Source organism: Nematostella vectensis, chromosome 13 (assembly GCF_932526225.1).
Source record: "Nematostella vectensis chromosome 13, jaNemVect1.1, whole genome shotgun sequence".
Lineage (NCBI taxonomy): Eukaryota > Metazoa > Cnidaria > Anthozoa > Actiniaria > Edwardsiidae > Nematostella > Nematostella vectensis.
In genome coordinates this window covers 8,879,319-8,906,239 of record NC_064046.1, presented here as the reverse complement: position 1 = coordinate 8,906,239, position 26,921 = coordinate 8,879,319, and the positions used below count along the sequence as shown (strand labels likewise).

The 26,921-nt window shown below is 46.7% G+C and overlaps 2 protein-coding genes across 12 annotated transcripts; both read right to left on the bottom strand.

Moving 5' to 3' along the window:
* Nucleotides 1-340: 340 nt before the first annotated feature.
* LOC125558953 (protein PRY1-like) lies at nucleotides 341-5,758 on the bottom strand. Of its 2 annotated transcripts, none has more exons than XM_048720522.1 (5): nucleotides 5,626-5,758; nucleotides 3,680-3,811; nucleotides 2,967-3,233; nucleotides 1,342-1,834; nucleotides 341-685 (listed from the first exon to the last, which is right to left on the bottom strand). In XM_048720522.1, exons 1-5 carry the CDS (start codon nucleotides 5,735-5,737, stop codon nucleotides 436-438), a joined length of 1,254 nt encoding a protein of 417 aa, XP_048576479.1. In that variant the 5' UTR covers nucleotides 5,738-5,758; the 3' UTR covers nucleotides 341-435. The 2 variants fall into 2 exon arrangements, with proteins under 2 accessions (XP_048576479.1, XP_048576480.1); XM_048720523.1 differs by having other exon boundaries at nucleotides 2,967-3,230.
* LOC5518523 (multiple epidermal growth factor-like domains protein 6) lies at nucleotides 5,667-26,581 on the bottom strand. 10 transcript variants are annotated; one of them, XM_048720511.1, is made up of 16 exons: nucleotides 26,330-26,579; nucleotides 25,565-25,585; nucleotides 24,635-24,766; nucleotides 23,922-24,188; nucleotides 23,172-23,303; nucleotides 20,492-20,758; nucleotides 19,235-19,366; nucleotides 16,555-16,821; nucleotides 15,362-15,493; nucleotides 14,649-14,915; nucleotides 10,354-10,485; nucleotides 9,641-9,907; nucleotides 8,677-8,808; nucleotides 7,978-8,244; nucleotides 6,325-6,456; nucleotides 5,667-5,892 (listed from the first exon to the last, which is right to left on the bottom strand). In XM_048720511.1, exons 1-16 carry the CDS (start codon nucleotides 26,373-26,375, stop codon nucleotides 5,780-5,782), a joined length of 2,706 nt encoding a protein of 901 aa, XP_048576468.1. In that variant the 5' UTR covers nucleotides 26,376-26,579; the 3' UTR covers nucleotides 5,667-5,779. The 10 variants fall into 10 exon arrangements, with proteins under 10 accessions (XP_048576468.1, XP_048576472.1, XP_048576475.1 ...); XM_048720515.1 differs by having other exon boundaries at nucleotides 5,667-5,889; XM_048720518.1 differs by having other exon boundaries at nucleotides 7,978-8,241.
* Nucleotides 26,582-26,921: the final 340 nt, after the last annotated feature.

The following is a 26,921-nucleotide window of genomic DNA, read 5'->3' as shown; positions in this document are numbered from 1 at the left end:
ATTTCGCGGCCGTTAGACCGCTTACTGATGAGAAAGCGCCATAAGCAAAAGGCATAAAAAGCAGACAAACGATACATAAACCATAATACTCACAAACCAAAAGCCCTTACCACATTTTTTTTAGTTTTTAGTCAAAATTGGAATAATTGGAATTTGAAGAAATTTCGAAAATCCATCTAAAAACAAGGCTTTACCTATTTTGATCGAAATTTAAGCAATAGCTTTTCCAAATCAGCCGATGGAAATAAATGCTTTCTCGCTCTTTGGCATTTTGCTTTTTGTTTTGCTAGGAAAACAGAATGGCGGCTGAGTGTCTCTTTAACCAACAACAACGCACAGCTCCAGAAACCACTCGAACTTTATTCAAATTATAAGAGTGAGTTCCTTGAGCATCATTGTGTGTTCAGAGAATACCTGGTTCTGATTATGTCAGCTCTATCGCCCTGACTTACAGTAACTATACTTTTTGAAGCTTCCTCGGTCCACCATTTTCTGGAATTGTCCAGACATGTTACCGTGCTCGCGGTAGCGCGCTACCCAGTACGTACATGGCCACCCCGTGTACTGGCCTGGCGCGTTACCGATTCCCAGCAGAGTACTCTCCTTCCATACAAGCTGCGTGAAGTGTCCGGTGGCTCCACTCATCCCGCCGTAGTTAAAGTTGTACATACACACCTCCTTGTACCTGGGAAGGGATAATTATGTTTACATTGTAACTCAATAATGCTAAATATCGCCATACGCGGGCATCCTGTTATTAAAGAGCCCTTGCCAGCCACACCTTTGTTATTGTTTTCATTAAATATTTGAAGGCACAAAATTTGCTAAAATCTCGAAATATCCATCTAAAAACAAAGTTTGATAATTTATTTAAAAAATTCAATCGAAAATATCGCATTGGCTTCGCCAAATCAGTCGATGGAAATGGATGCTTTTTCACACTTTGCTAGAATGACAAAATTACGGCTGACAGAAACTGTTTAAGGTTGCTTCCCACTAGGATGCAAAGCAACTCGTAATGTACCCATACTCACTGGAACGCACGAAAGAGCCCCCTGCGCCTTTTTTTCTGATGATTTGATAGCTATTGGCCGAGATGTCCTAACACAACACAGCCACAGCTATGACATCTCTGCTATTATCCTTCACCCCCAAATTAATCTCTCCGTCGGCGGTAGCTGACTATAATTCCCACATACTACCACACCCAACTCGAAGCCAAGGAATGGGTTGGGAAACGCCCTACCCCCCCTTCCCCAGGGTTCTCAATGCCCAACCTCTACCAAACAACATCTCTATACCAAAACCATACAACTCACCACATCACACCATATCACTCACCACATCTCCACGGCAGCGGTAGCTGACTGGTCATCCCCACAAACAATAGCCAAGTTCTCCCCGTCTCCACCCCTCTCCTGCCAGCTCGAGTGCACTATAGTTCCATAAGAGGCGAACTTGTACGCGTAGGCCGCCGCTGACCGAGTCATCGCACTGTCCAGGCTCATCATGGGGGCGTTGTGGATTTTACGGTAATAGTTATGACGCTGTAGAGCCTGCTTAGCAAATCCACTAACCCCTCCCCCTGTGGTTCCTTCTCCTCCACTACCCCCTCCCCCTGTGGTTCCTCCTCCTCCTCCTCCGTTGCATGTCCTACAGCTTTTCTGGCAGTTCGCTTTCATCCAGACCGGGTTTTTGGCGCATTCCCCGCTCTGGGCCCACTGTGGGCACCTAGAGTCCTTGTCAATGCATGGTGCTGGGGGAGGGGTGACTGGGGAAAGAGTGGATGGGCGAGAGGTTGACACCGAAGCAGAAGGAGAGACTGGGGGCGACACTAAAGGCGAGAAAACAAGTGTTGAATCATTTTGTGTGTTATTGTTATGGATTAGGAATTATCAGGGGGTGTTGGCAACACATTTTCCATTAATAGGTGGGGGGGATATCGAAGATGAAAATGTTCCATTCTAAGAAGATATGGTGGCATGCTTCCTGGGAAATATTACAAATGAAACAAAATTTACCACGTGCCTACAACAAGAATATCTACATCTAGAAAACTAGTTCAGTTTGTTTTTCACATGCGTATCCGAGGATGCATTTCCTAGGAGCCCTATAGCCCTACCATTACTGTCACTCACCAGTGGTCCCGCCCCTTCTGTCACTCACCCTAGACCTCGCCTCTACTGTCACTCACCCATGGACCACCCCTACTGTCACTCACCCGTGGACCGCCCTTATTGTCACTCACTCGTGGTCCTGCCCCTACTGTCAATCACCCATGGACCACCCCTACTGTCACTCACCCGTGGACTGCACCTACTGTCACTCACCCGTGGACCGCCCCTATTGTTACTCACCCGTGGACCGTCCCTACTGTCACTCACCCGTGGACCACCCCTACTGTTACTCACCCGTGGACCGCCCCTATTGTCACTCACCCGTGGACCGTCCCTACTGTCACTCACCCGTGGACCGCCCCTATTGTCACTCACTCGTGGTCCTGCCCTACTGTCACTCATCCGTGGTCCTGCCCCTACTGTCACTCACTCGTGGTCCCGCCCCTACTGTCACTCACCCGTGGTCCTGCCCCTACTGTCACTCACCCGTGGTCCTGCCCCTACTGTCACTCACCCGTTGTCCCGCCCCTACTGTCACTCACCCGTGGTCCCGCCCCTACTGTCACTCACCCGTGGTCTCGCCCCTACTGTCACTCACCCGTGGTCCCGCCCCTACTGTCACTCACCCGTGGTCCCGCCCCTACTGTCACTCATCCGTGGTCCTGCCCCTACTGTCACTCACCCGTGGTCCCGCCCCTACTGTCACTCACCCATGGACCGTCCCTACTGTCACTCACCCGTGGTCCCGCCCCTATTGTCACTCACCCGTGGTCTCGCCCCTACTGTCACTCATCCGTGGTCCTGCCCCTACTGTCACTCACCCGTTGTCCCGCCCCTACTGTCACTCACTTGTTGTCTCGCTCCCTCCGTTAGTACACGTATTACAACTCTTTTTGCAGTTCGCACTCATCCAGTCTTTGTTCTTCTGACACTCGCCATTCTTTGCCCACACCAAGCACATCTGCTGGCTGTCTGTACAGTCCCCTCTCCCCCCTCCCCCTCCGCAGGAATTGCAACTCTTGGCACAGTTGGCTTTCATCCAATCAGGGTTCTTAGAGCACTCTCCATTTGTTGCCCACTGGGGGCACATCTGATTGCTGTCCTTGCAGGGTCCTGCTGAAAAAGACCCATTTTATTCATTAGAGAAGACCAGTCACGCGGCCTTCTAACACTCCCCCACAATACCGAGCCACTCAAAAATTGAATCCATTTCCATCGGCTAATTCAAACAAGTAACTGAGACACTTTCAATCAAATATCGTTAATGATGTATTAGGCTTTATCGGCGGACAATTATTTTAAAGTTTTCTTTCAAATAAACCGTTGTATTTGGGATAGACTTTTTCATGAATTAATGTCTACAATATGTTGTCTGTAATTTCTTTTGAGCGGCAAATTCCAAAACTCGAAACGAAACCCCACCATTTGCATTGTCTGCAAGAGGTGATCGATGCACAGTCTTTAAAGTTGGCTCCCACCACGAAAAGCCAGCGCAACGCTAGAGCTTGTGAAAAGGGACCACACAGGGACCCCGTCAGAATTAGCATCCACTGATTACTCACCAGTCCCTCCACTGCCGCCATCACACAGGGCGCACGTTTTCAGGCAGTTTATCTTCCTATAGTCTTTGTAGGAGGAGCAGTAACCTTTGGACTTCCAATAAGTACAGAAGTAATTGTTATCGATGCACGATCCTGGTAGGAAGAAAATCTATTGTCATTTCTATTGTTTGAGACTAAAATTCGTCTGTCATTGCGTCCAAGAAACAGATGCGACTGTCTCCTTTTAAATCATGTGGGAGTCATGAAACTGTCATTCTCTCAGTCAATCCCTTGGGACACAGGGATCCCACGGAAGGATCTACCAAGTACCATGGCTGACCACAGGGTGTGGGAGGATATTATGCAAGCCATCTCGGCCGCGACAGAAGGATAATGATAATGATGTAATCAATTTGTTTATACTTAGAAATGCTAAAATGTGTAATATCGTCCTTCATCAAGCAACCGATTTATACAGGTAACATAAACATGTAATAATTTGATACATCAACATCAACTCAGAAAAGCGTGTTTGTCAGAGGGGGAGGGGGGGGGCAAGCGTCCCTACTGCCGCCAGGGTTTTCCCTGGGACAATTTCACTCTGGCTCTTGCCAACCTACTGTCACTCACCCATGGACCACCACTACTTTCACTCACCCGTGAACCAACCCTACTGTCACTCACCCGTGGTCCCGCCCCTACTGTCACTCACCCATGGACCCGCCCCTACTGTCACTCACCCATGGTCCCGCCCCTACTGTCATTCACCCGTGGTCCCACCCCTACTGTCATTCACCCGTGGTCCCACCCCTACTGTCACTCACCCATGGTCCCGCCCCTACTGTCATTCACCCATGGACCGTCCCTACTGTCACTCACCCATGGTCCCGCCCCTACTGTCACTCACCCATGGTCCCGCCCCTACTGTCACTCACCCGTGGTCCCACTCCTACTGTCATTCACCCGTGGTCTCGCCCCTACTGTCATTCACCCGTGGTCTCGCCCCTACTGTCACTCACCCATGGTCCCACCCCTACTGTCATTCACCCGTGGTCCCGCCCCTACTTTCACTCACCCGTGGTCCCGCCCCTACTGTCACTCACTCGTGATCTCGCCCCTACTGTCACTCACCCGTGGTCCCACCCCTACTGTCATTCACCCATGGTCGCGCCCCTACTGTCACTCACCCATGGTCCCGCCCCTACTGTCACTCACCCGAGGTCCCACCCCTACTGTCATTCACCCGTGGTCTCGCCCCTACTGTCATTCACCCGTGGTCTCGCCCCTACTGTCACTCACCCGTGGTCCCACCCCTACTGTCATTCACCCGTGGTCCCGCCCCTACTTTCACTCACCCGTGGTCCCGCCCCTACTGTCACTCATCCGTGGTCCCGCCCTACTGTCACTCACCCGTGGTCCCGCCCCTACTGTCACTCACCCGTGGTCTCGCCCCTACTGTCACTCACTCGTGATCTCGCCCCTACTGTCACTCATCCGTGGTCCCGCCCTACTGTCACTCACCCGTGGTCCCGCCCCTACTGTCACTCACCCGTGGTCTCGCCCCTACTGTCACTCACCCGTGGTCTCGCCCCTACTGTCACTCACTCGTGATCTCGCCCCTACTGTCACTCACCCGTGGTCCCGCCCCTACTGTCACTCATCCGTGGTCCCGCCCTACTGTCACTCACCCGTGGTCCCGCCCCTATTGTCACTTACCCGTGGTCTCGCCCCTACTGTCACTCACCCGTGGTCTCGCCCCTACTGTCACTCACTCGTGATCTCGCCCCTACTGTCACTCACCCGTGATCCCGCCCCTACTGTCACTCATCCGTGGTCCCGCCCTACTGTCACTCACCCGTGGTCCCGCCCCTATTGTCACTTACCCGTGGTCTCGCCCCTACTGTCACTCACTCGTGATCTCGCCCCTACTGTCACTCACCCGTGGTCCCGCCCCTACTGTCACTCACTTGTTGTCTCGCTCCCTCCGTTAGTACACGTATTACAACTCTTTTTGCAGTTCGCACTCATCCAGTCTTTGTTCTTCTGACACTCGCCATTCTTTGCCCACACCAAGCACATCTGCTGGCTGTCTGTACAGTCCCCTCTCCCCCCTCCCCCTCCTCAGGAATTGCAACTCTTGGCACAGTTGGCTTTCATCCAATCAGCGTTCTTAGAGCACTCTCCATTTGTTGCCCACTGGGGGCACATCTGATTGCTGTCCTTGCAGGGCCCTGCTGAAAAAGACCCATTTCATTCATTAGAGAAGACCAGTCACGCTGCCTAGTAACACTCCCCCACAATACCGAGCCACTAAAAAATTGAATCCATTTCCATCGGCTAATTCAAACAAGTAACTGAGACACTTTCAATCAAATATCGTTAATGATGTATTAGGCTTTATCGGCGGACAATTATTTTAAAGTTTTCTTTCAAACAAACCGTTGTATTTGGGATAGACTTTTTCATAATATGTTCTCTGTAATTTCTTTTGAGCGGCAAATTCCAAAACTCGAAACGAAACCCCACCATTTGCATTGTCTGCAAGAGGTGATCGATGGAAAGTCTTTAAAGTTGGCTCCCACCACGAAAAGCCAGCGCAACGCTAGAGCTTGTGAAAAGGGACCACACAGGAACCCCGTCAGAATTAGCATCCACTGATTACTCACCAGTCCCTCCACTGCCGCCATCACACAGGGCGCACGTTTTCAGGCAGTTTATCTTCATATAGTCTTTGTAGGAGGAGCAGTAACCTTTGGACTTCCAATAGCTACAGAAGTAATTGTTATCGATGCACGATCCTGGTAGAAAGAAAATCTATTGTCATTTCTATTGTTTGAGACTAAAATTCGTCTGTCATTGCGTCCAAGAAACAGATGCGACTGTCTCCTTTTAAATCATGTGGGAGTCATGAAACTGTCATTCTCTCAGTCAATCCCTTGGGACACAGGGATCCCACGGAAGGATCTACCAAGTACCATGGCTGACCACAGGGTGTGGGAGGATATTATGCAAGCCATCTCGGCCGAGAAAGAAGGATAATGATAATGATGTAATCAATTTGTTTATACTTAGAAATGCTAAAATGTGTAATATCGTCCTTCATCAAGCAACCGATTTATACAGGTAACATAAACATGTAATAATTTGATACATCAACATCAACTCAGAAAAGTGTGTTTGTCAGAGGGGGAGGGGGGGGGGGGGGCAAGCGTCCCTACTGCCGCCAGGGTTTTCCCTGGGACAATTTCACTCTGGCTCTTGCCAACCTACTGTCACTCACCCATGGACCACCCCTACTGTCACTCACCCATGGACCACCACTACTTTCACTCACCAGTGGACCAACCCTACTGTCACTCACCCGTGGACCACCACTACTTTCACTCACCCGTGGACCAACCCTACTGTCACTCACCCGTGGACCACCACTACTTTCACTCACCCATGGACCACCACTACTTTCACTCACCCGTGGACCAACCCTACTGTCACTCACCCGTGGACCACCACTACTTTCACTCAACCATGGACCACCACTACTGTCACTCACTCGTGGTCCTGCCCCTACTGTCACTCACCCATGGACCACCACTACTTTCGCTCACCCATGGACCGCCCCCACTGTCACTCACCCATGGACCACCACTACTTTCACTCACCCGTGGACCAACCCTACAGTCACTCACCCGTGGACCACCACTACTTTCACTCACCCGTGGACCAACCCTACTGTCACTCACCCGTGGACCACCCCTACTGTCACTCACCCGTGGACCACCCCTACTGTCACTCACCCATGGACCACCCCTACTGTCACTCACCCATGGACCACCACTACTTTCACTTACCCGTGGACCATCCCTACTGTCACTTACCCATGGACTGCCCCTACTGTCACTCACCCGTGGTCCCGCCCCTACTGTCACTCACCCGTGGTCCTGCCCCTACTGTCACTCACCCATGGAACACCCCTACTGTCACTCACCCGTGGACCACCACTACTTTCACTCACCCGTGGACCAACCCTACTGTCACTCACCCGTGGTCCCGCCCCTACTGTCACTCACCCGTGGTCCTGCCCCTACTGTCACTCACCCGTGGTCCCACCCCTACTGACACTCACCCGTGGTCCCGCCCCTACTGTCACTCACCCGTGGTCCCGCCCCTACTGTCATTCACCCCTGGTCCCGCCCCTACTGTCACTCACCCGTGGTCCCGCCCCTACTGTCACTCACCCGTGGTCTCGCCCCTACTGTCACTCACTCGTGATCTCGCCCCTACTGTCACTCACCCGTTGTCCCGCCCCTACTGTCACTCACTTGTTGTCTCGCTCCCTCCGTTAGTACACGTATTACAACTCTTTTTGCAGTTCGCACTCATCCAGTCTTTGTTCTTCTGACACTCGCCATTCTTTGCCCACACCAAGCACATCTGCTGGCTGTCTGTACAGTCCCCTCTCCCCCCTCCCCCTCCGCAGGAATCGCAACTCTTGGCACAGTTGGCTTTCATCCAATCAGGGTTCTTAGAGCACTCTCCATTTGTTGCCCACTGGGGGCACATCTGATAGCTGTCCTTGCAGGGTCCTGCTGAAAAAGACCCATTTCATTCATTAGAGAAGACCAATCACGCTGCCTAGTAACACTCCCCCACAATACCGAGCCACTAAAAAATTGAATCCATTTCCATCGGCTAATTCAAACAAGTAACTGAGACACTTTCAATCAAATATCGTTAATGATGTATTAGGCTTTATCGGCGGACAATTATTTTAAAGTTTTCTTTCAAATAAACCGTTGTATTTGGGATAGACTTTTTTATAATATGTTCTCTGTAATTTCTTTTGAGCGGCAAATTCCAAAACTCGAAACGAAACCCCACCATTTGCATTGTCTGCAAGAGGTGATCGATGCACAGTCTTTAAAGTTGGCTCCCACCACGAAAAGCCAGCGCAACGCTAGAGCTTGTGAAAAGGGACCACACAGGAACCCCGTCAGAATTAGCATCCACTGATTACTCACCAGTCCCTCCACTGCCGCCATCACACAGGGCGCACGTTTTCAGGCAGTTTATCTTCATATAGTCTTTGTAGGAGGAGCTGTAACCTTTGGACTTCCAATAGCTACAGAAGTAATTGTTATCGATACACGATCCTGGTAGGAAGAAAATCTATTGTCATTTCTATTGTTTGAGACTAAAATTCGTCTGTCATTGCGTCCAAGAAACAGATGCGACTGTCTCCTTTTAAATCATGTGGGAGTCATGAAACTGTCATTCTCTCAGTCAATCCCTTGGGACACAGGGATCCCACGGAAGGATCTACCAAGTACCATGGCTGACCACAGGGTGTGGGAGGATATTATGCAAGCCATCTCGGCCGAGACAGAAGGGTAATGATGATGATGTAATCAATTTGTTTATACTTAGAAATGCTAAAATGTGTAATATCGTCCTTCATCAAGCAACCGATTTATACAGGTAACATAAACATGTAATAATTTGATACATCAACATCAACTCAGAAAAGTGTGATTGTCAGAGGGGGAGGGGGGGGGGGCGAGCGTCCCTACTGCCGCCAGGGTTTTCCCTGGGACAATTTCACTCTGGCTCTTGCCAACCTACTGTCACTCACCCATGGACCACCCCTACTGTCACTCACCCATGGACCACCACTACTTTCACTCACCCGTGGACCAACCCTAATGTCACTCACCCGTGGACCACCACTACTTTCACTCACCCGTGGACCAACCCTACTGTCACTCACCCGTGGACCACCACTACTTTCACTCACCCATGGACCACCACTACTTTCACTCACCCGTGGACCAACCCTACTGTCACTCACCCGTGGACCACCACTACTTTCACTCACCCATGGACCACCACTACTGTCACTCACTCGTGGTCCTGCCCCTACTGTCACTCACCCATGGACCACCACTACTGTCACTCACCCGTGGTCCCGCCCCTACTGTCACTCACTTGTTGTCTCGCTCCCTCCGTTAGTACACGTATTACAACTCTTTTTGCAGTTCGCACTCATCCAGTCTTTGTTCTTCTGACACTCGCCATTCTTTGCCCACACCAAGCACATCTGCTGGCTGTCTGTACAGTCCCCTTTCCATCCTCCCACTCCGCAGGAATTGCAACTCTTGGCACAGTTGGCTTTCATCCAATCAGCGTTCTTAGAGCACTCTCCATTTGTTGCCCACTGGGGGCACATCTGATTGCTGTCCGTGCAGGGCCCTGCTGAAAAAGACCCATTTCATTCATTAGAGAAGACCAGTCACGCTGCCTTCTAACACTCCCCCACAATACCGAGCCACTCAAAAATTGAATCCATTTCCATCGGCTAATTCAAACAAGTAACTGAGACACTTTCAATCAAATATCGTTAATGATGTATTAGACTTTATCCGCGGACAATTATTTTGAAGTTTTCTTTCAAATAAACTGTTGTATTTGGAATAGACCTTTTCATAAATTAATGTCTACAATATGTTGTCTGTAATTTCTTTTGAGCGGCAAATTCCAAAACTCGAAACGAAACCCCACCATTTGCATTGTCTGCAAGAGGTGATCGATGGAAAGTCTTTAAAGTTGGCTCCCACCACGAAAAGCCAGCGCAACGCTAGAGCTTGGGAAAAGGGACCACACAGGAACCCCGTCAGAATTAGCATCCACTGATTACTCACCAGTCCCTCCACCGCCGCCATCACACAGGGCGCACGTTTTCTGGCAGTATATCTTCATTAAGTTTTTGTAGGAGGAGCAGTAACCTTTGGACTTCCAATAGCTACAGAGGTTATTGTTATCGATGCACGATCCTGGTAGGAAGAAAATCTGTTGTCATTTTTATTGTTTGAGACTAAAATTCGTCTGTCATTGCGTCCAAGAAACAGATGTGACTGTCTCCTTTTTTATTATGTGGGAGCCATGAAACTGTCATTCCCTGAGTCAATCCCTAGGGACACAGGGATCACACGGAATGATCTACCAAGTACCATGGCTGACCACAGGGTGTGGAGAGATATTATGCAAGCCATCTCGGCCGAGACAGAAGGGTAATGATGATGATGTAATCAATATGTTTCTACTTGAAGAAATGCTAAAATTTGTAATATCGTCCTTCATCAAGCAACCGATTTATACAGGTAAAATAAACATGTAATAATTTGATACATCAACATCAGCTCAGAAAAGTGTGTTTGTCAGAGGGGGGAGGGGGGGAAGCAAGCGTTCCTACTGCCGCTAGGGTTTTCCCTGGCACAATTTCACTCTGGTTCTTGCCAACCCACAGGGAGCCCACTCAACTTAGCGCATAATTTATTTAGCATGTGCTTTGGACTTCGTTTATAAATATCAATTAGGTCACCAAGTTCTCAATAAAACTCCAAGCCTTGAAATCGAGTTTTTGCAAAACCCGAGTAATTCTGAAAAAAATCGACGCAGCGCAGGGGTATAAAAAAAGTGTTACAAACATGAAAGGATGCAATGAAGAGTAAGACATATGTATTTAGAAGGGGTTTCATTGAGAACTTGTCCAAAGCACATGCAAAATAAACAATGCGCTGAGTTGAGTGGGCTCCCTGTGGCCAACCTGGTGAGGTTGAGGTAAATGGTGATTGGTAAATCAAAATAACAAAGATGAACTGAACTTACCTTCGCATGATGAGAGAAGGCCTGGGCCAGGAGATAAAAAAACCGTTAAGAGGTGGTTAAAAATACAGTGATATCTTAACATGCTGTTATTATACCAGTCTTACAGATAATTCAAGGGGAAGTTTTGGGGCAGAATTTCTCGAACTATTCCAAACATTGGAGGGGGGGGGGGGGGGGTTGTGGAAAGACAGAGTACCTGTCAAATGCTCAGGTATGGTTTCGCGATTTCATTCAAAACAAAAAGTAGAGGGGCTGATTGCTAGAAAGGCGGTGGTTTCTGGTAAAAAAAAGGGAAATTAAAGTAAGGGTGGTTAAAAGTATAAACAAGACATTCGCTTAACATCTTATATATGCCCAGATACCAAAGAGCCTAATTTGCTTTAATTTGATTAATTTGCTTTGAGCTTTTGTCGTTGAAGTACGGTAATCAGTCAGACTCTCTATTTTAGTGTCAAATGCACCTTTTAAAGTGGGTATACACCAGACACAAGCATTGTCTCAGTGCAAAGGGTGAATGGCAGTTTCAAGACCAAAAGTGCTTATGGGTTTCGTAAGAATAAAGGTAATTAATTAAATCCATCGATGCCAGAGCCATAAATTGATAACCTAAACTATTTTTTGATTGATCTATATGGTCTTCGCATTCGGGAGAAATATCATGGGACCGATGAAAACATTCGGTCGTAGAACAGCCACTTGCCAATTGCCATTTGCGCTGACGTTTTATTCAGTAGGGGTATAGAATATCGTAATTCCACTCGCTTACCTATCAGAACACAGAGCAATCCTGCAGAGATGTGAAAAGGGTTCATCTTGATACCGACGGAACACGCCTACTGTACGCAATAGCTGTAATGACTCGTAAAACAGTGAACTCAAGTTGACACCAGTGCTGTATTACAGCTGGCAGTAGAACTCCGCCGAGACCTACGATTGGTCGCGAAGCAGTTTATAGCGGACTTAGTAAGTACTCACGAAACAGTTGAGTCAACACGGTCTAGATGCGCATTGTTGTGTGAATTTAAAAATGAAATCAATTTAAACAGAGCTCAAAGCTGGGTAATGCTTTTAGTATCCTGTCACTATTTTTTTTATTAAAAAGGTGTCGTATAACAACAGTTTGTCAAATAGCAATATCCCTGTTTCCTTTGCAGGGACGCCCTAGAGACCATTATGCGAGTGATGGGGCGGGGGTAGCTTCAAACTCAAGTAGGAAAGGGGACCTGGTATAAAAATGACCGAATGGAACGATTTCTTACCTAGACCCCTACTCTGTTTAGATATTGAACTATGTATTAAACTCGCGCAAAGGTTAATAAAAATCCCAGAAGTTGATACTTGATGTGTTTTAATGACACTCATTATCGTAATTAGCTTTACATCTTAGCCATTACATATCAGATCTACACAAGTTCTATTTACATCTAGAAAACCTTTATCTTTGCACCTATTGATTTTGTAGCGTGCATAAATTGCAGCTGTTACTGCCAATAATATAAGAATAATATAAAAATGTATCAAATTACACTAATCGTTTTCAGCAAGTCATCTCAGCAAATTAATTACAGCTAATCAACAAGAACACTGTCCTATACTATCTTTTACTAATATCCCAAACTAGGTCAAACAGTGTTTCCGCAATAAACCTTATCAAATCAGTTTTGTTAATAATTATTTATTGATATATTTAAGAGTTTTGATGGTTATTGCCATCTTTACATATCCTTTTGTGGAGTCCATGCACCAACAAGATAATTATCCTTTGATGATGAAGATGATGGTCCTTTTGTGGAGTCCATGTACCAACAAGATGATGGTCCTTTTGTGGAGTCCATGTACCAACTAGATGATGATCGTTTGGTGAGATCCATGCACCAACAAGAAGATGATCCTTTGTCAGATTCATGTACCAACAAGATGATGATCCTTTGTCAGATCCATGTACTAACAAGATGATGATTCTTTTGCGAAGTCCATGTTGTACAAACAAGATGTTGATCTTGTACAAAATATTGATGTCCTATTTTGACGTTCATGTCTAATAAAATAAAGACTACATTAAGGTGTTCCATGTGCAATGTGAGTTGATGTTCTATAGTTAGAAGGTCCATGTACCATGTACCAGGTAAGTGGTGGTCCCACCTTTCCTGCCTGGAGAAGTGTTGAAGAATTACTCAGGTTTCTGAAAAAAAAAGGGATTAGAATGCTTAAAGAGCCTCTGCCATCCACCGTTATGTCATCCCGGCAATGCACCAAGTGTCTGAAACAGTGGTCTCGCCCCTACTGTCACTCACACATTGACAACCCCTAATGTCACTCACCGATGGACCGTCCCTACTGTCACTCACCCATGGACCGTCCCTACTGTCACTCACCCATGGACCGTCCCTACTGTCACTCACCCATGGACCACCCCTACTGTCACTCACCCGTGGACCGCCCCTATTGTCACTCACTCGTGGTCCTGCCCTACTGTCACTCATCCGTGGTCCCGCCCATACTGTCACTCACTCGTGGTCCTGCCCCTACTGTCACTCACTCGTGGTCCTGCCCCTACTGTCACTCACTCGTGGTCCTGCCCCTACTGTCACTCACTCGTGGTCTCGCCCCTACTGTCACTCACCCGTGGACCGCCCCTATTGTTACTCACCCGTGGACCGTCCCTACTGTCACTCACCCGTGGACCGCCCCTACTGTCACTCACCCGTGGACCGCCCCTATTGTTACTCACCCGTGGACCATCCCTACTGTCACTCACCCGTGGACCGTCCCTACTGTCACTCACCCGTGGACCGTCCCTACTGTCACTCACCCGTGGACCGCCCCTATTGTCACTCACTCGTGGTCCTGCCCCTACTGTCACTCACCCGTGGACCACCCCTACTGTCACTCACCCGTGGTCCTGCCCCAACTGTCACTCACCCATGGACCACCACTACTGTCACTCACCCATGGTCCCGCCCCTACTGTCACTCTTGGTCCTGCCCATACTGTCACTCACTCGTGGTCCCGCCCCTACTGTAACTCACCCGTGGTCCCGCCCCTACTGTCACTCACTCGTGATCTCGCCCCTACTGACACTCACCCATGGTCCCGCCCCTACTGTCACTCTTGGCCCCGCCCCTACTGTCACTCTTGGCCCCGCCCCTACTGTCACTCACTCGTGATCTCGCCCCTACTGTCACTCACCCGTTGTCCCGCCCCTACTGTCACTCACCCGTGGTCCCGCCCCTACTGTCACTCACCCGTGGACCGCCCCTATTGTCACTCACTCGTGGTCCTGCCCCTACTGTCACTCACCCGTGGTCCCGCCCCTACTGTCACTCACTTGTTGTCTCGCTCCCTCCGTTAGTACACGTATTACAACTCTTTTTGCAGTTCGCACTCATCCAGTCTTTGTTCTTCTGACACTCGCCATTCTTTGCCCACACCAAGCACATCTGCTGGCTGTCTGTACAGTCCCCTCTCCCCCCTCCCCCTCCGCAGGAATCGCAACTCTTGGCACAGTTGGCTTTCATCCAATCAGGGTTCTTAGAGCACTCTCCATTTGTTGCCCACTGGGGGCACATCTGATTGCTGTCCTTGCAGGGTCCTGCTGAAAAAGACCCATTTCATTCATTAGAGAAGACCAGTCACGCTGCCTAGTAACACTCCCCCACAATACCGAGCCACTCAAAAATTGAATCCATTTCCATCGGCTAATTCAAACAAGTAACTGAGACACTTTCAATCAAATATCGTTAATGATGTATTAGGCTTTATCGGCGGACAATTATTTTAAAGTTTTCTTTCAAATAAACCGTTGTATTTGGGATAGACTTTTTCATGAATTAATGTCTACAATATGTTGTCTGTAATTTCTTTTGAGCGGCAAATTTCAAAACTCGAAACGAAACCCCACCATTTGCATTGTCTGCAAGAGGTGATCGATGCACAGTCTTTAAAGTTGGCTCCCACCACGAAAAGCCAGCGCAACGCTAGAGCTTGTGAAAAGGGACCACACAGGGACCCCGTCAGAATTAGCATCCACTGATTACTCACCAGTCCCTCCACTGCCGCCATCACACAGGGCGCACGTTTTCAGGCAGTTTATCTTCATATAGTCTTTGTAGGAGGAGCAGTAACCTTTGGACTTCCAATAAGTACAGAAGTAATTGTTATCGATGCACGATCCTGGTAGGAAGAAAATCTATTGTCATTTCTATTGTTTGAGACTAAAATTCGTCTGTCATTGCGTCCAAGAAACAGATGCGACTGTCTCCTTTTAAATCATGTGGGAGTCATGAAACTGTCATTCTCTCAGTCAATCCCTTGGGACACAGGGATCCCACGGAAGGATCTACCAAGTACCATGGCTGACCACAGGGTGTGGGAGGATATTATGCAAGCCATCTCGGCCGAGACAGAAGGATAATGATAATGATGTAATCAATTTGTTTATACTTAGAAATGCTAAAATGTGTAATATCGTCCTTCATCAAGCAACCGATTTATACAGGTAACATAAACATGTAATAATTTGATACATCAACATCAACTCAGAAAAGCGTGTTTGTCAGAGGGGGAGGGGGGGGCAAGCGTCCCTACTGCCGCCAGGGTTTTCCCTGGGACAATTTCACTCTGGCTCTTGCCAACCTACTGTCACTCACCCATGGACCACCACTACTTTCACTCACCCGTGAACCAACCCTACTGTCACTCACCCGTGGTCCCGCCCCTACTGTCACTCACCCGTGGTCCCGCCCCTACTGTCACTCACCCATGGACCCGCCCCTACTGTCACTCACCCATGGTCCCGCCCCTACTGTCATTCACCCGTGGTCCCAACCCTACTGTCATTCACCCGTGGTCCCACCCCTACTGTCACTCACCCATGGTCCCGCCCCTACTGTCATTCACCCATGGACCGTCCCTACTGTCACTCACCCATGGTCCCGCCCCTACTGTCACTCACCCATGGTCCCGCCCCTACTGTCACTCACCCGTGGTCCCACCCCTACTGTCATTCACCCGTGGTCTCGCCCCTACTGTCATTCACCCGTGGTCTCGCCCCTACTGTCACTCACCCGTGGTCCCACCCCTACTGTCATTCACCCGTGGTCCCACCCCTACTGACACTCACCCGTGGTCCCGCCCCTACTTTCACTCACCCGTGGTCCCGCCCCTACTGTCACTCACTCGTGATCTCGCCCCTACTGTCACTCACCCGTGGTCCCGCCCCTACTGTCACTCACTTGTTGTCTCGCTGTCTCCGTTAGTACACGTATTACAACTCTTTTTGCAGTTCGCACTCATCCAGTCTTTGTTCTTCTGACACTCGCCATTCTTTGCCCACACCAAGCACATCTGTTGGCTGTCTGTACAGTCCCCTCTCCCCCCTCCCCCTCCGCAGGAATTGCAACTCTTGGCACAGTTGGCTTTCATCCAATCAGCGTTCTTAGAGCACTCTCCATTTGTTGCCCACTGGGGGCACATCTGATTGCTGTCCGTGCAGGGCCCTGCTGAAAAAGACCCATTTCATTCATTAGAGAAGACCAGTCACGCTGCCTTCTAACACTCCCCCACAATACCGAGCCACTCAAAAATTGAATCCATTTCCATCGGCTAATTCAAACAAGTAACTGAGACACTTTCAATCAAATATCGTTTATGATGTATCAGTCTTTATCCGCGGACAATTATTTTCAAGTTTTCTTGCAAATAAACCGTTGTATTTGGAATAAACCTTTTCATGAATTAATGTCCACAATATGTTCTCTCAAGAGAGCATAAGATAAGAGAGGGACACTTTGCTATTCATAGATCCGACATGTCAATCACGCGCGCACGAATAGCCAATCAGGAAAGAGATGGTGTAATAACAGCCATGTGGTCCCACAAATGTCCCACAAAAACTCGGCAATCGACGCCTAAAAAGATTGGTTTGAGATATTTTTCTGCGAATCTGGACAAGCAAATAAGCATTTTCCGGTCAGCGCAGAAAGTGCTAGCCCTGTTTTCTTTGCCCAGCCGCTTTTAGTGTAGAGTTGGGACTCAATTGTAGAAAAACACGTAAAATGTACTACGAAGAAACGAAAAACAAAAAGCAAACAAACCACTTACAAGAGCAGTGTAAGTCCTACCATTAAACTTGTGTTTGAAATTATACCTAGGCTTCTTCAATTACATATAGGAATGAGACTGTCGTTTGTATTTTTGCTGTAAATCTTGACGTTTGCCGATAAACTTGTAGTTAGAAGTCGGTCGTAAACAGCGAATTCGGCTTTCTTTTCTGATTTTCCCCGCACTTAAATCACTGCAAGTTGACAAAAATATGTTTGAAAACACATAAACACTTAGTACCTACCGTAGAGAGCACCGCTTTATCTTATCATTTCCAATTTTTCGTATTTTAAGCTGGATTCGTGCCGTTTCCATTCAACAATCAAACTCCTAGTTATCTATTTCTATGCTTCATTCTCACAAGATTTTCACCAAGCTTGGACAACAAGACAAGTTTCCATCATGTTAGGTTACTGTGTTTTATTTTTCAAGTCGCAGGAAAACCCCTATAAACGTCTGTACTTAAAATAACTCCGGGCAGGACTCACTGACCTCATCCGACATGTTGTAAAATTTGTGGGACATTTGGGTTGTACTTCGCTGGCTTCTTTTTGCTGCTTTCTGATTGGATATTCGTGCGCGCGTCGGATCTATGAATTACCCGCGCGCCATGTCGCGTCCGAATCCGGCTATTTTTAGTAACCACCACCCCACCACTGCGCGTGAGCATTTTTACTCATCCTACCCCCGCGCTTTGGCATTTACATCTTGTTGTTTGCCCCTGTTTTGTGACTTGAAATCGAAAAAAACACCCTATTTGCACAAATACCATCGGAAATTTAATTCTAGCATCGAGGATACAGGCACTTGCGGTTTATTAAGGGGATGTAGTACTTCGAGGATTGCAAGATTTCCAAAACGAGACTTCATTCAAAATCAAGAGCGGAAAACCTCGTGCTTCAATCACCGATTTTGCTCTAACTTTGTGCTTTTTTCTGGTTTCTCAACATTCATTATCTTCCTAATGGTCAAACGAAATCTGTAAGTTAGACATTAGATACATTAGATATAATATTGATTGTGAGTATTCCTGTGAATTGAGAAGGAATCCAAGAAAATTACATTTCATAAAACTATCCTTGTAGCGAGGGAATGCATTTTTATGATGATCAAAGCCAGCAAGCTGAAGTATCTGAGCTTTTGTAAAAGTGAGGAAATAAAGAGGAAGATATTACTGTATTTCTATGATGTTGTTATTATTATATGTTATATTATTATTTTGTTATTATACAAGCTGGTGTCGGGATTTGAATCAAACGCAGTATCACAGCCATTTTATCTCTTGTCGGTTTTTTCTTTCTAATTTGACTTCGCCGCTCAGACAAACAAAACAGTCAAACTATTCAGGGATTTAGCTTTCTGTGAGTATATTTGCCAATCTTGGTAACTTAAGTTAGACCTGTTTTCTTCTTCCGAGTTATTTTACATGATCTCTTTTCATTCCTATCGAGTTGGCAAAACAACAACCCGCAACCCGCGGGGGAGTAGGACAAAAGAAAAGGATCAAATCCTCACGCGCAGTGGTGGGGTGGTGGTTACTAAAAATAGCCGGATTCGGACGCGACATGGCGCGCGGGTAATACCAAAGTGTCCCTCTCTTATCTTATGCTCTCTTGGTTCTCTGTAATTTCTTTTGAGCGGCAAATTCCAAAACTCGAAACGAAACCCCACCATTTGCATTGTCTGCAAGAGGTGATCGGTGCACAGTCTTTAAAGTTGGCTCCCACCACGAAAAGCCAGCGCAACGCTAGAGCTTGGGAAAAGGGACTACACAGGAACCCCCGTCAGAATTAGCATCCACTGTTTACTCACCAGTCCCTCCACCGCCGCCATCACACAGGGCGCACGTTTTCTGGCAGTATATCTTCATTAAGTTTTTGTAGGAGGAGCAGTAACCTTTGGACTTCCAATAGCTACAGAGGTTATTGTTATCGATGCACGATCCTGGTAGGAAGAAAATCTGTTGTCATTTTTATTGTTTGAGACTAAAATTCGTCTGTCATTGCGTCCAAGAAACAGATGTGACTGTCTCCTTTTTTATTATGTGGGAGCCATGAAACTGTCATTCCCTGAGTCAATCCCTAGGGACACAGGGATCACACGGAATGATCTACCAAGTACCATGGCTGACCACAGGGTGTGGAGAGATATTATGCAAGCCATCTCGGCCGAGACAGAAGGGTAATGATGATGATGTAATCAATATGTTTCTACTTGAAGAAATGCTAAAATTTGTAATATCGTCCTTCATCAAGCAACCGATTTATACAGGTAAAATAAACATGTAATAATTTGATACATCAACATCAACTCAGAAAAGTGTGTTTGTCAGAGGGGGAGGGGGGGGGGGGGTGGCAAGCGTCCCTACTGCCGCCAGGGTTTTCCCTGGGACAATTTCACTCTGGTTCTTGCCAACCTACTGTCACTCACCCATGGACCACCACTACTTTCACTCACCCGTGGACCAACCCTACTGTCACTCACCCGTGGTCCCGCCCCTACTGTCACTCACCCGTGGTCCCGCCCCTACTGTCACTCACCCATGGACCCGCCCCTACTGTCACTCACCCATGGTCCCGCCCCTACTGTCATTCACCCGTGGTCCCCCCCCTACTGTCATTCACCCGTGGTCCCACCCCTACTGTCACTCACCCATGGTCCCGCCCCTACTGTCATTCACCCATGGACCACCACTACTGTCACTCACCCATGGACCGTCCCTACTGTCACTCACCCGTGGTCCCGCCCATACTGTCATTCACTCGTGATCTCGCCCCTACTGTCACTCACCCGTGGTCCCGCCCCTACTGTCACTCACCCATGGAACACCCCTACTGTCACTCACCCATGGTCCCGCCCCTACTGTCATTCACCCGTGGTCTCGCCCCTACTGACACTCACCCGTGGTCCCACCCCTACTGACACTCACCCGTGGTCCCGCCCCTACTGTCACTCACCCGTGGTCCCGCCCCTACTGTCACTCACTCGTGGTCCCGCCAATACTGTCATTCACTCGTGATCTCCTCTCTACTGTCACTCACCCGTGGTCCCGCCCCTACTGTCACTCACTTGTTGTCTCGCTCCCTTCGTTAGTACACGTATTACAACTCTTTTTGCAGTTCGCACTCATCCAGTCTTTGTTCTTCTGACACTCGCCATTCTTTGCCCACACCAAGCACATCTGCTGGCTGTCTGTACAGTCCCCTCTCCCCCCTCCCCCTCCGCAGGAATTGCAACTCTTGGCACAGTTGGCTTTCATCCAATCAGCGTTCTTAGAACACTCTCCATTTGTTGCCCACTGGGGGCACATCTGATTGCTGTCCGTGCAGGGCTCTGCTGAAAAAGACCCATTTCATTCATTAGAGAAGACCAGTCACGCTGCCTTCTAACACTCCCCCACAATACCGAGCCACTCAAAAATTGAATCCATTTCCATCGGCTAATTCAAACAAGTAACTGAGACACTTTCAATCAAATATCGTTTATGATGTATCAGTCTTTATCCGCGGACAATTATTTTCAAGTTTTCTTGCAAATAAACCGTTGTATTTGGAATAAACCTTTTCATGAATTAATGTCCACAATATGTTCTCTCAAGAGAGCATAAGATAAGAGAGGGACACTTTGCTATTCATAGATCCGACATGTCAATCACGCGCGCACGAATAGCCAATCAGGAAAGAGATGGTGTAATAACAGCCATGTGGTCCCACAAATGTCCCACAAAAACTCGGCAATCGACGCCGAAAAAGATTGGTTTGAGATATTTTTCTGCGAATCTGGACAAGCAAATAAGCATTTTCCGGTCAACGCAGAAAGTGCTAGCCCTGTTTTCTTTGCCCGGCCGCTTTTAGTGTAGAGTTGGGACTCAATTGTAGAAAAACACGTAAAATGTACTACGAAGAAACGAAAAACAAAAAGCAAACAAACCACTTACAAGAGCAGTGTAAGTCCTACCATTAAACTTGTGTTTGAAATTATACCTAGGCTTCTTCAATTACATATAGGAATGAGACTGTCGTTTGTATTTTTGCTGTAAATCTTGACGTTTGCCGATAAACTTGTAGTTAGAAGTCGGTCGTAAACAGCGAATTCGGCTTTCTCTTCTGATTTTCCCCGCACTTAAATCACTGCAAGTTGACAAAAATATGTTTGAAAACACATAAACACTTAGTACCTACCGTAGAGAGCACCGCTTTATCTTATCATTTCCAATTTTTCGTATTTTAAGCTGGATTCGTGCCGTTTCCATTCAACAATCAAACTCCTAGTTATCTATTTCTATGCTTCATTCTCACAAGATTTTCACCAAGCTTGGACAACAAGACAAGTTTCCATCATGTTAGGTTACTGTGTTTTATTTTTCAAGTCGCAGGAAAACCCCTATAAACGTCTGTACTTAAAATAACTCCGGGCAGGACTCACTGACCTCATCCGACATGTTGTACAATTTGTGGGACATTTGGGTTGCACTTCGCTGGCTTCTTTTTGCTGCTTTCTGATTGGATATTCGTGCGCGCGTCGGATCTATGAATTACCCGCGCGCCATGTCGCGTCCGAATCCGGCTATTTTTAGTAACCACCACCCCACCACTGCGCGTGAGCATTTTTACTCACCCTACCCCCGCGCTTTGGCATTTACATCTTGTTGTTTGCCCCTGTTTTGTGACTTGAAATCGAAAAAAACACCCTATTTGCACAAATACCATCGGAAATTTAATTCTAGCATCGAGGATACAGGCACTTGCGGTTTATTAAGGGGATGTAGTACTTCGAGGATTGCAAGATTTCCGAAACGAGACTTCATTCAAAATCAAGAGCGGAAAACCTCGTGCTTCAATCACCGATTTTGCTCTAACTTGGTGCTTCTTTCTGGTTTCTCAACATTCATTAACTTCCTAATGGTCAAACGAAATCTGTAAGTTAGACATTAGATACATTAGATATAATATTGATTGTGAGTATTCCTGTGAATTGAGAAGGAATCCAAGAAAATTACATTTCATAAAACTATCCTTGTAGCGAGGGAATGCATTTTTATGATGATCAAAGCCAGCAAGCTGAAGTATCTGAGCTTTTGTAAAAGTGAGGAAATAAAGAGGAAGATATTACTGTATTTCTATGATGTTGTTATTATTATATGTTATATTATTATTTTGTTATTATACAAGCTGGTGTCGGGATTTGAATCAAACGCAGTATCACAGCCATTTTATCTCTTGTCGGTTTTTTCTTTCTAATTTGACTTCGCCGCTCAGACAAACAAAACAGTCAAACTATTCAGGGATTTAGCTTTCTGTGAGTATATTTGCCAATCTTGGTAACTTAAGTTAGACCTGTTTTCTTCTTCCGAGTTATTTTACATGATCTCTTTTCATTCCTATCGAGTTGGCAAAACAACAACCCGCAACCCGCGGGGGAGTAGGACAAAAGAAAAGGATCAAATCCTCACGCGCAGTGGTGGGGTGGTGGTTACTAAAAATAGCCGGATTCGGACGCGACATGGCGCGCGGGTAATACCAAAGTGTCCCTCTCTTATCTTATGCTCTCTTGGTTCTCTGTAATCTCTTTTGAGCGGCAAATTCCAAAACTCGAAACGAAACCCCACCATTTGCATTGTCTGCAAGAGGTGATCGGTGCACAGTCTTTAAAGTTGGCTCCCACCACGAAAAGCCAGCGCAACGCTAGAGCTTGGGAAAAGGGACTACACAGGAACCCCCGTCAGAATTAGCATCCACTGTTTACTCACCAGTCCCTCCACCGCCGCCATCACACAGGGCGCACGTTTTCTGGCAGTATATCTTCATTAAGTCTTTGTAGGAGGAGCAGTAACCTTTGGACTTCCAATAGCTACAGAGGTTATTGTTATCGATGCACGATCCTGGTAGGAAGAAAATCTGTTGTCATTTTTATTGTTTGAGACTAAAATTCGTCTGTCATTGCGTCCAAGAAACAGATGTGACTGTCTCCTTTTTTATTATGTGGGAGCCATGAAACTGTCATTCCCTGAGTCAATCCCTAGGGACACAGGGATCACACGGAATGATCTACCAAGTACCATGGCTGACCACAGGGTGTGGAGAGATATTATGCAAGCCATCTCGGCCGAGACAGAAGGGTAATGATGATGATGTAATCAATATGTTTCTACTTGAAGAAATGCTAAAATTTGTAATATCGTCCTTCATCAAGCAACCGATTTATACAGGTAAAATAAACATGTGATAATTTGATACATCAACATCAACTCAGAAAAGTGTGTTTGTCAGAGGGGGAGGGGGGGGGGCAAGCGTCCCTACTGCCGCCAGGGTTTTCCCTGGGACAATTTCACTCTGGTTCTTGCCAACCTACTGTCACTCACCCATGGACCACCACTACTTTCACTCACCCGTGGGCCAACCCTACTGTCACTCACCCGTGGTCTCGCCCCTATTGTCACTCACTCGTGATCTCGCCCCTACTGTCACTCACCCGTGGTCCCGCCCCTACTGTCACTCACTTGTTGTCTCGCTCCCTCCGTTAGTACACGTATTACAACTCTTTTTGCAGTTCGCACTCATCCAGTCTTTGTTCTTCTGACACTCGCCATTCTTTGCCCACACCAAGCACATCTGCTGGCTGTCTGTACAGTCCCCTCTCCCCCCTCCCCCTCCGCAGGAATTGCAACTCTTGGCACAGTTGGCTTTCATCCAATCAGCGTTCTTAGAGCACTCTCCATTTGTTGCCCACTGGGGGCACATCTGATTGCTGTCCGTGCAGGGCCCTGCTGAAAAAGACCCATTTCATTCATTAGAGAAGACCAGTCACGCTGCCTTCTAACACTCCCCCACAATACCGAGCCACTCAAAAATTGAATCCATTTTCATCGGCTAATTCAAACAAGTAACTGAGACACTTTCAATCAAATATCGTTAATGATGTATCAGACTTTATCCGCGGACAATTATTTTGAAGTTTTCTTTCAAATAAACCGTTGTATTTGGAATATACCTTTTCATAAATTAATGTCTACAATATGTTCTCTGTAATTTCTTTTGAGCGGCAAATTCCAAAACTCGAAACGAAACCCCACCATTTGCATTGTCTGCAAGAGGTGATTGATGGACAGTCTTTAAAGTTGGCTCCCACCACGAAAAGCCAGCGCAACGCTAGAGCTTGGGAAAAGGGACCACACAGGAACCCCGTCAGAATTAGCATCCACTGATTACTCACCAGTCCCTCCACCGCCGCCATCACACAGAGCGCACGTTTTCTGGCAGTATATCTTCATTAAGTTTTTGTAGGAGGAGCAGTAACCTTTGGACTTCCAATAGCTACAGAGACTATTGTTATCGATGCACGATCCTGGTAGGAAGAAAATCTATTGTCATTTCTATTGTTTGAGACTAAAATTCGTCTGTCATTGCGTCCAAGAAACATATGTGACTGTCTCCTTTTTAACCAAGTGGGAGCCATGAAACTGTCATTCCCTGAGTCAATCCCTTGGGACACAGGGATCCCACGGAAGGATCTACCAAGTACCATGGCTGACCACAGGGTGTGGAGAGATGATGATGATGTAATCAATTTGTTTCTACTTAAAGAAATGCTAAAATGTGTAATATCGTCCTTCATCAAGCAACCGATTTATACAGGTAAAATAAACATGTAATAATTTGATACATCAACATCAACTCAGAAAAGTGTGTTTGTCAGAGGGGGGAGGGGGGGAAGCAAGCGTTCCTACTGCCGCTAGGGTTTTCCCTGGCACAATTTCACTCTGGTTCTTGCCAACCCACAGGGAGCCCACTCAACTTAGCGCATAATTTATTTAGCATGTGCTTTGGACTTCGTTTATAAATATCAATTAGGTCACCAAGTTCTCAATAAAACTCCAAGCCTTGAAATCGAGTTTTTGCAAAACCCGAGTAATTCTGAAAAAAATCGACGCAGCGCAGGGGTATAAAAAAAGTGTTACAAACATGAAAGGATGCAATGAAGAGTAAGACATATGTATTTAGAAGGGGTTTCATTGAGAACTTGTCCAAAGCACATGCAAAATAAACAATGCGCTGAGTTGAGTGGGCTCCCTGTGGCCAACCTGGTGAGGTTGAGGTAAATGGTAATTGGTAAATCAAAATAACAAAGATGAACTGAACTTACCTTTGCATGATGAGAGAAGGCCTGGGCCAGGAGATAAAAAAACCGTTAAGAGGTGGTTAAAAATACAGTGATATCTTAACATGCTGTTATTATACCAGTCTTACAGATAATTCAAGGGGAAGTTTTGGGGCAGAATTTCTCGAACTATTCCAAACATTGGAGGGGGGGGGGGGGTTGTGGAAAGACAGAGTACCTGTCAAATGCTCAGGTATGGTTTCGCGATTTCATTCAAAACAAAAAGTAGAGGGGCTGGTTGCTAGAAAGGCGGTGGTTTCTGGTAAAAAAAAAGGGAAATTAAAGTAAGGGTGGTTAAAAGTATAAACAAGACATTCGCTTAACATCTTATATATGCCCAGATACCAAAGAGCCTAATTTGCTTTAATTTGATTAATTTGCTTTGAGCTTTTGTCGTTGAAGTACGGTAATCAGTCGGACTCTCTATTTTAGTGTCAAATGCACCTTTTAAAGTGGGTATACATCAGACAAAAGCATTTTCTCAGTGCAAAGGGCGAATGGCAGTTCCAAGGCCAAAAGTGCTTATGGGTTTCGTAAGAATAAAGGTAATAAATTAAATCCATCGATGCCAGAGCCATAAATTGATAACCTAAACTATTTTTTGATTGATCTATATGGTCTTCGCATTCGGGAGAAATATAATGGGACCGATGAAAACATTCGGTCGTAGAACAGCCATTTGCCAATTGGCATTTGCGCTGACGTTTTATTGCAGTAGGGGTATAGATTATCGTAATTCCACTCGCTTACCTATCAGAACACAGAGCAATCCAGCAGAGATGTGAAGAGGGTTCATCTTGATACCGACGGAACACGCCTACTGTACGCAATAGCTGTAATGACTCGTAAAACAGTGAACTCAAGTTGACACCAGCGCTATATTACAGCTGACAGTAGAACTCCGCCGAGACCTACGATTGGTCGCAAAGCAGTTTATAGCGGACTTAGTAAGTACTCACGAAACGGTCTAGTTGCGCATTGTTGTGTGAATTTAAAAATGAAGCCAATATAAACAAAGCTTAAAGCTGGTTAATGATTTAGTAACCTGTCATCTAAATTAAAACAGTTTTTATTTTTTTTATTAAAAAGGTGCTGTATAACAACAGTTTGTCAAATATCGAAATTCCTGTTTCTTTTGCAGGGACGCCCTTGTGAGCATTATGCGAATGATGGGGGTGGGGGCTTTAAACTCAAGTAGGAGAGGGGACCTGGAATAAAAATGACCGAATGGAACGATTTCTTACCTAGACCACTACTCTGCTTAGATATTGAACTATGTATTAAACTCGCGCAAAGGTTTATAAAGAATCCCAGAAGTTGATACTTCATGTGTTTTAATGGC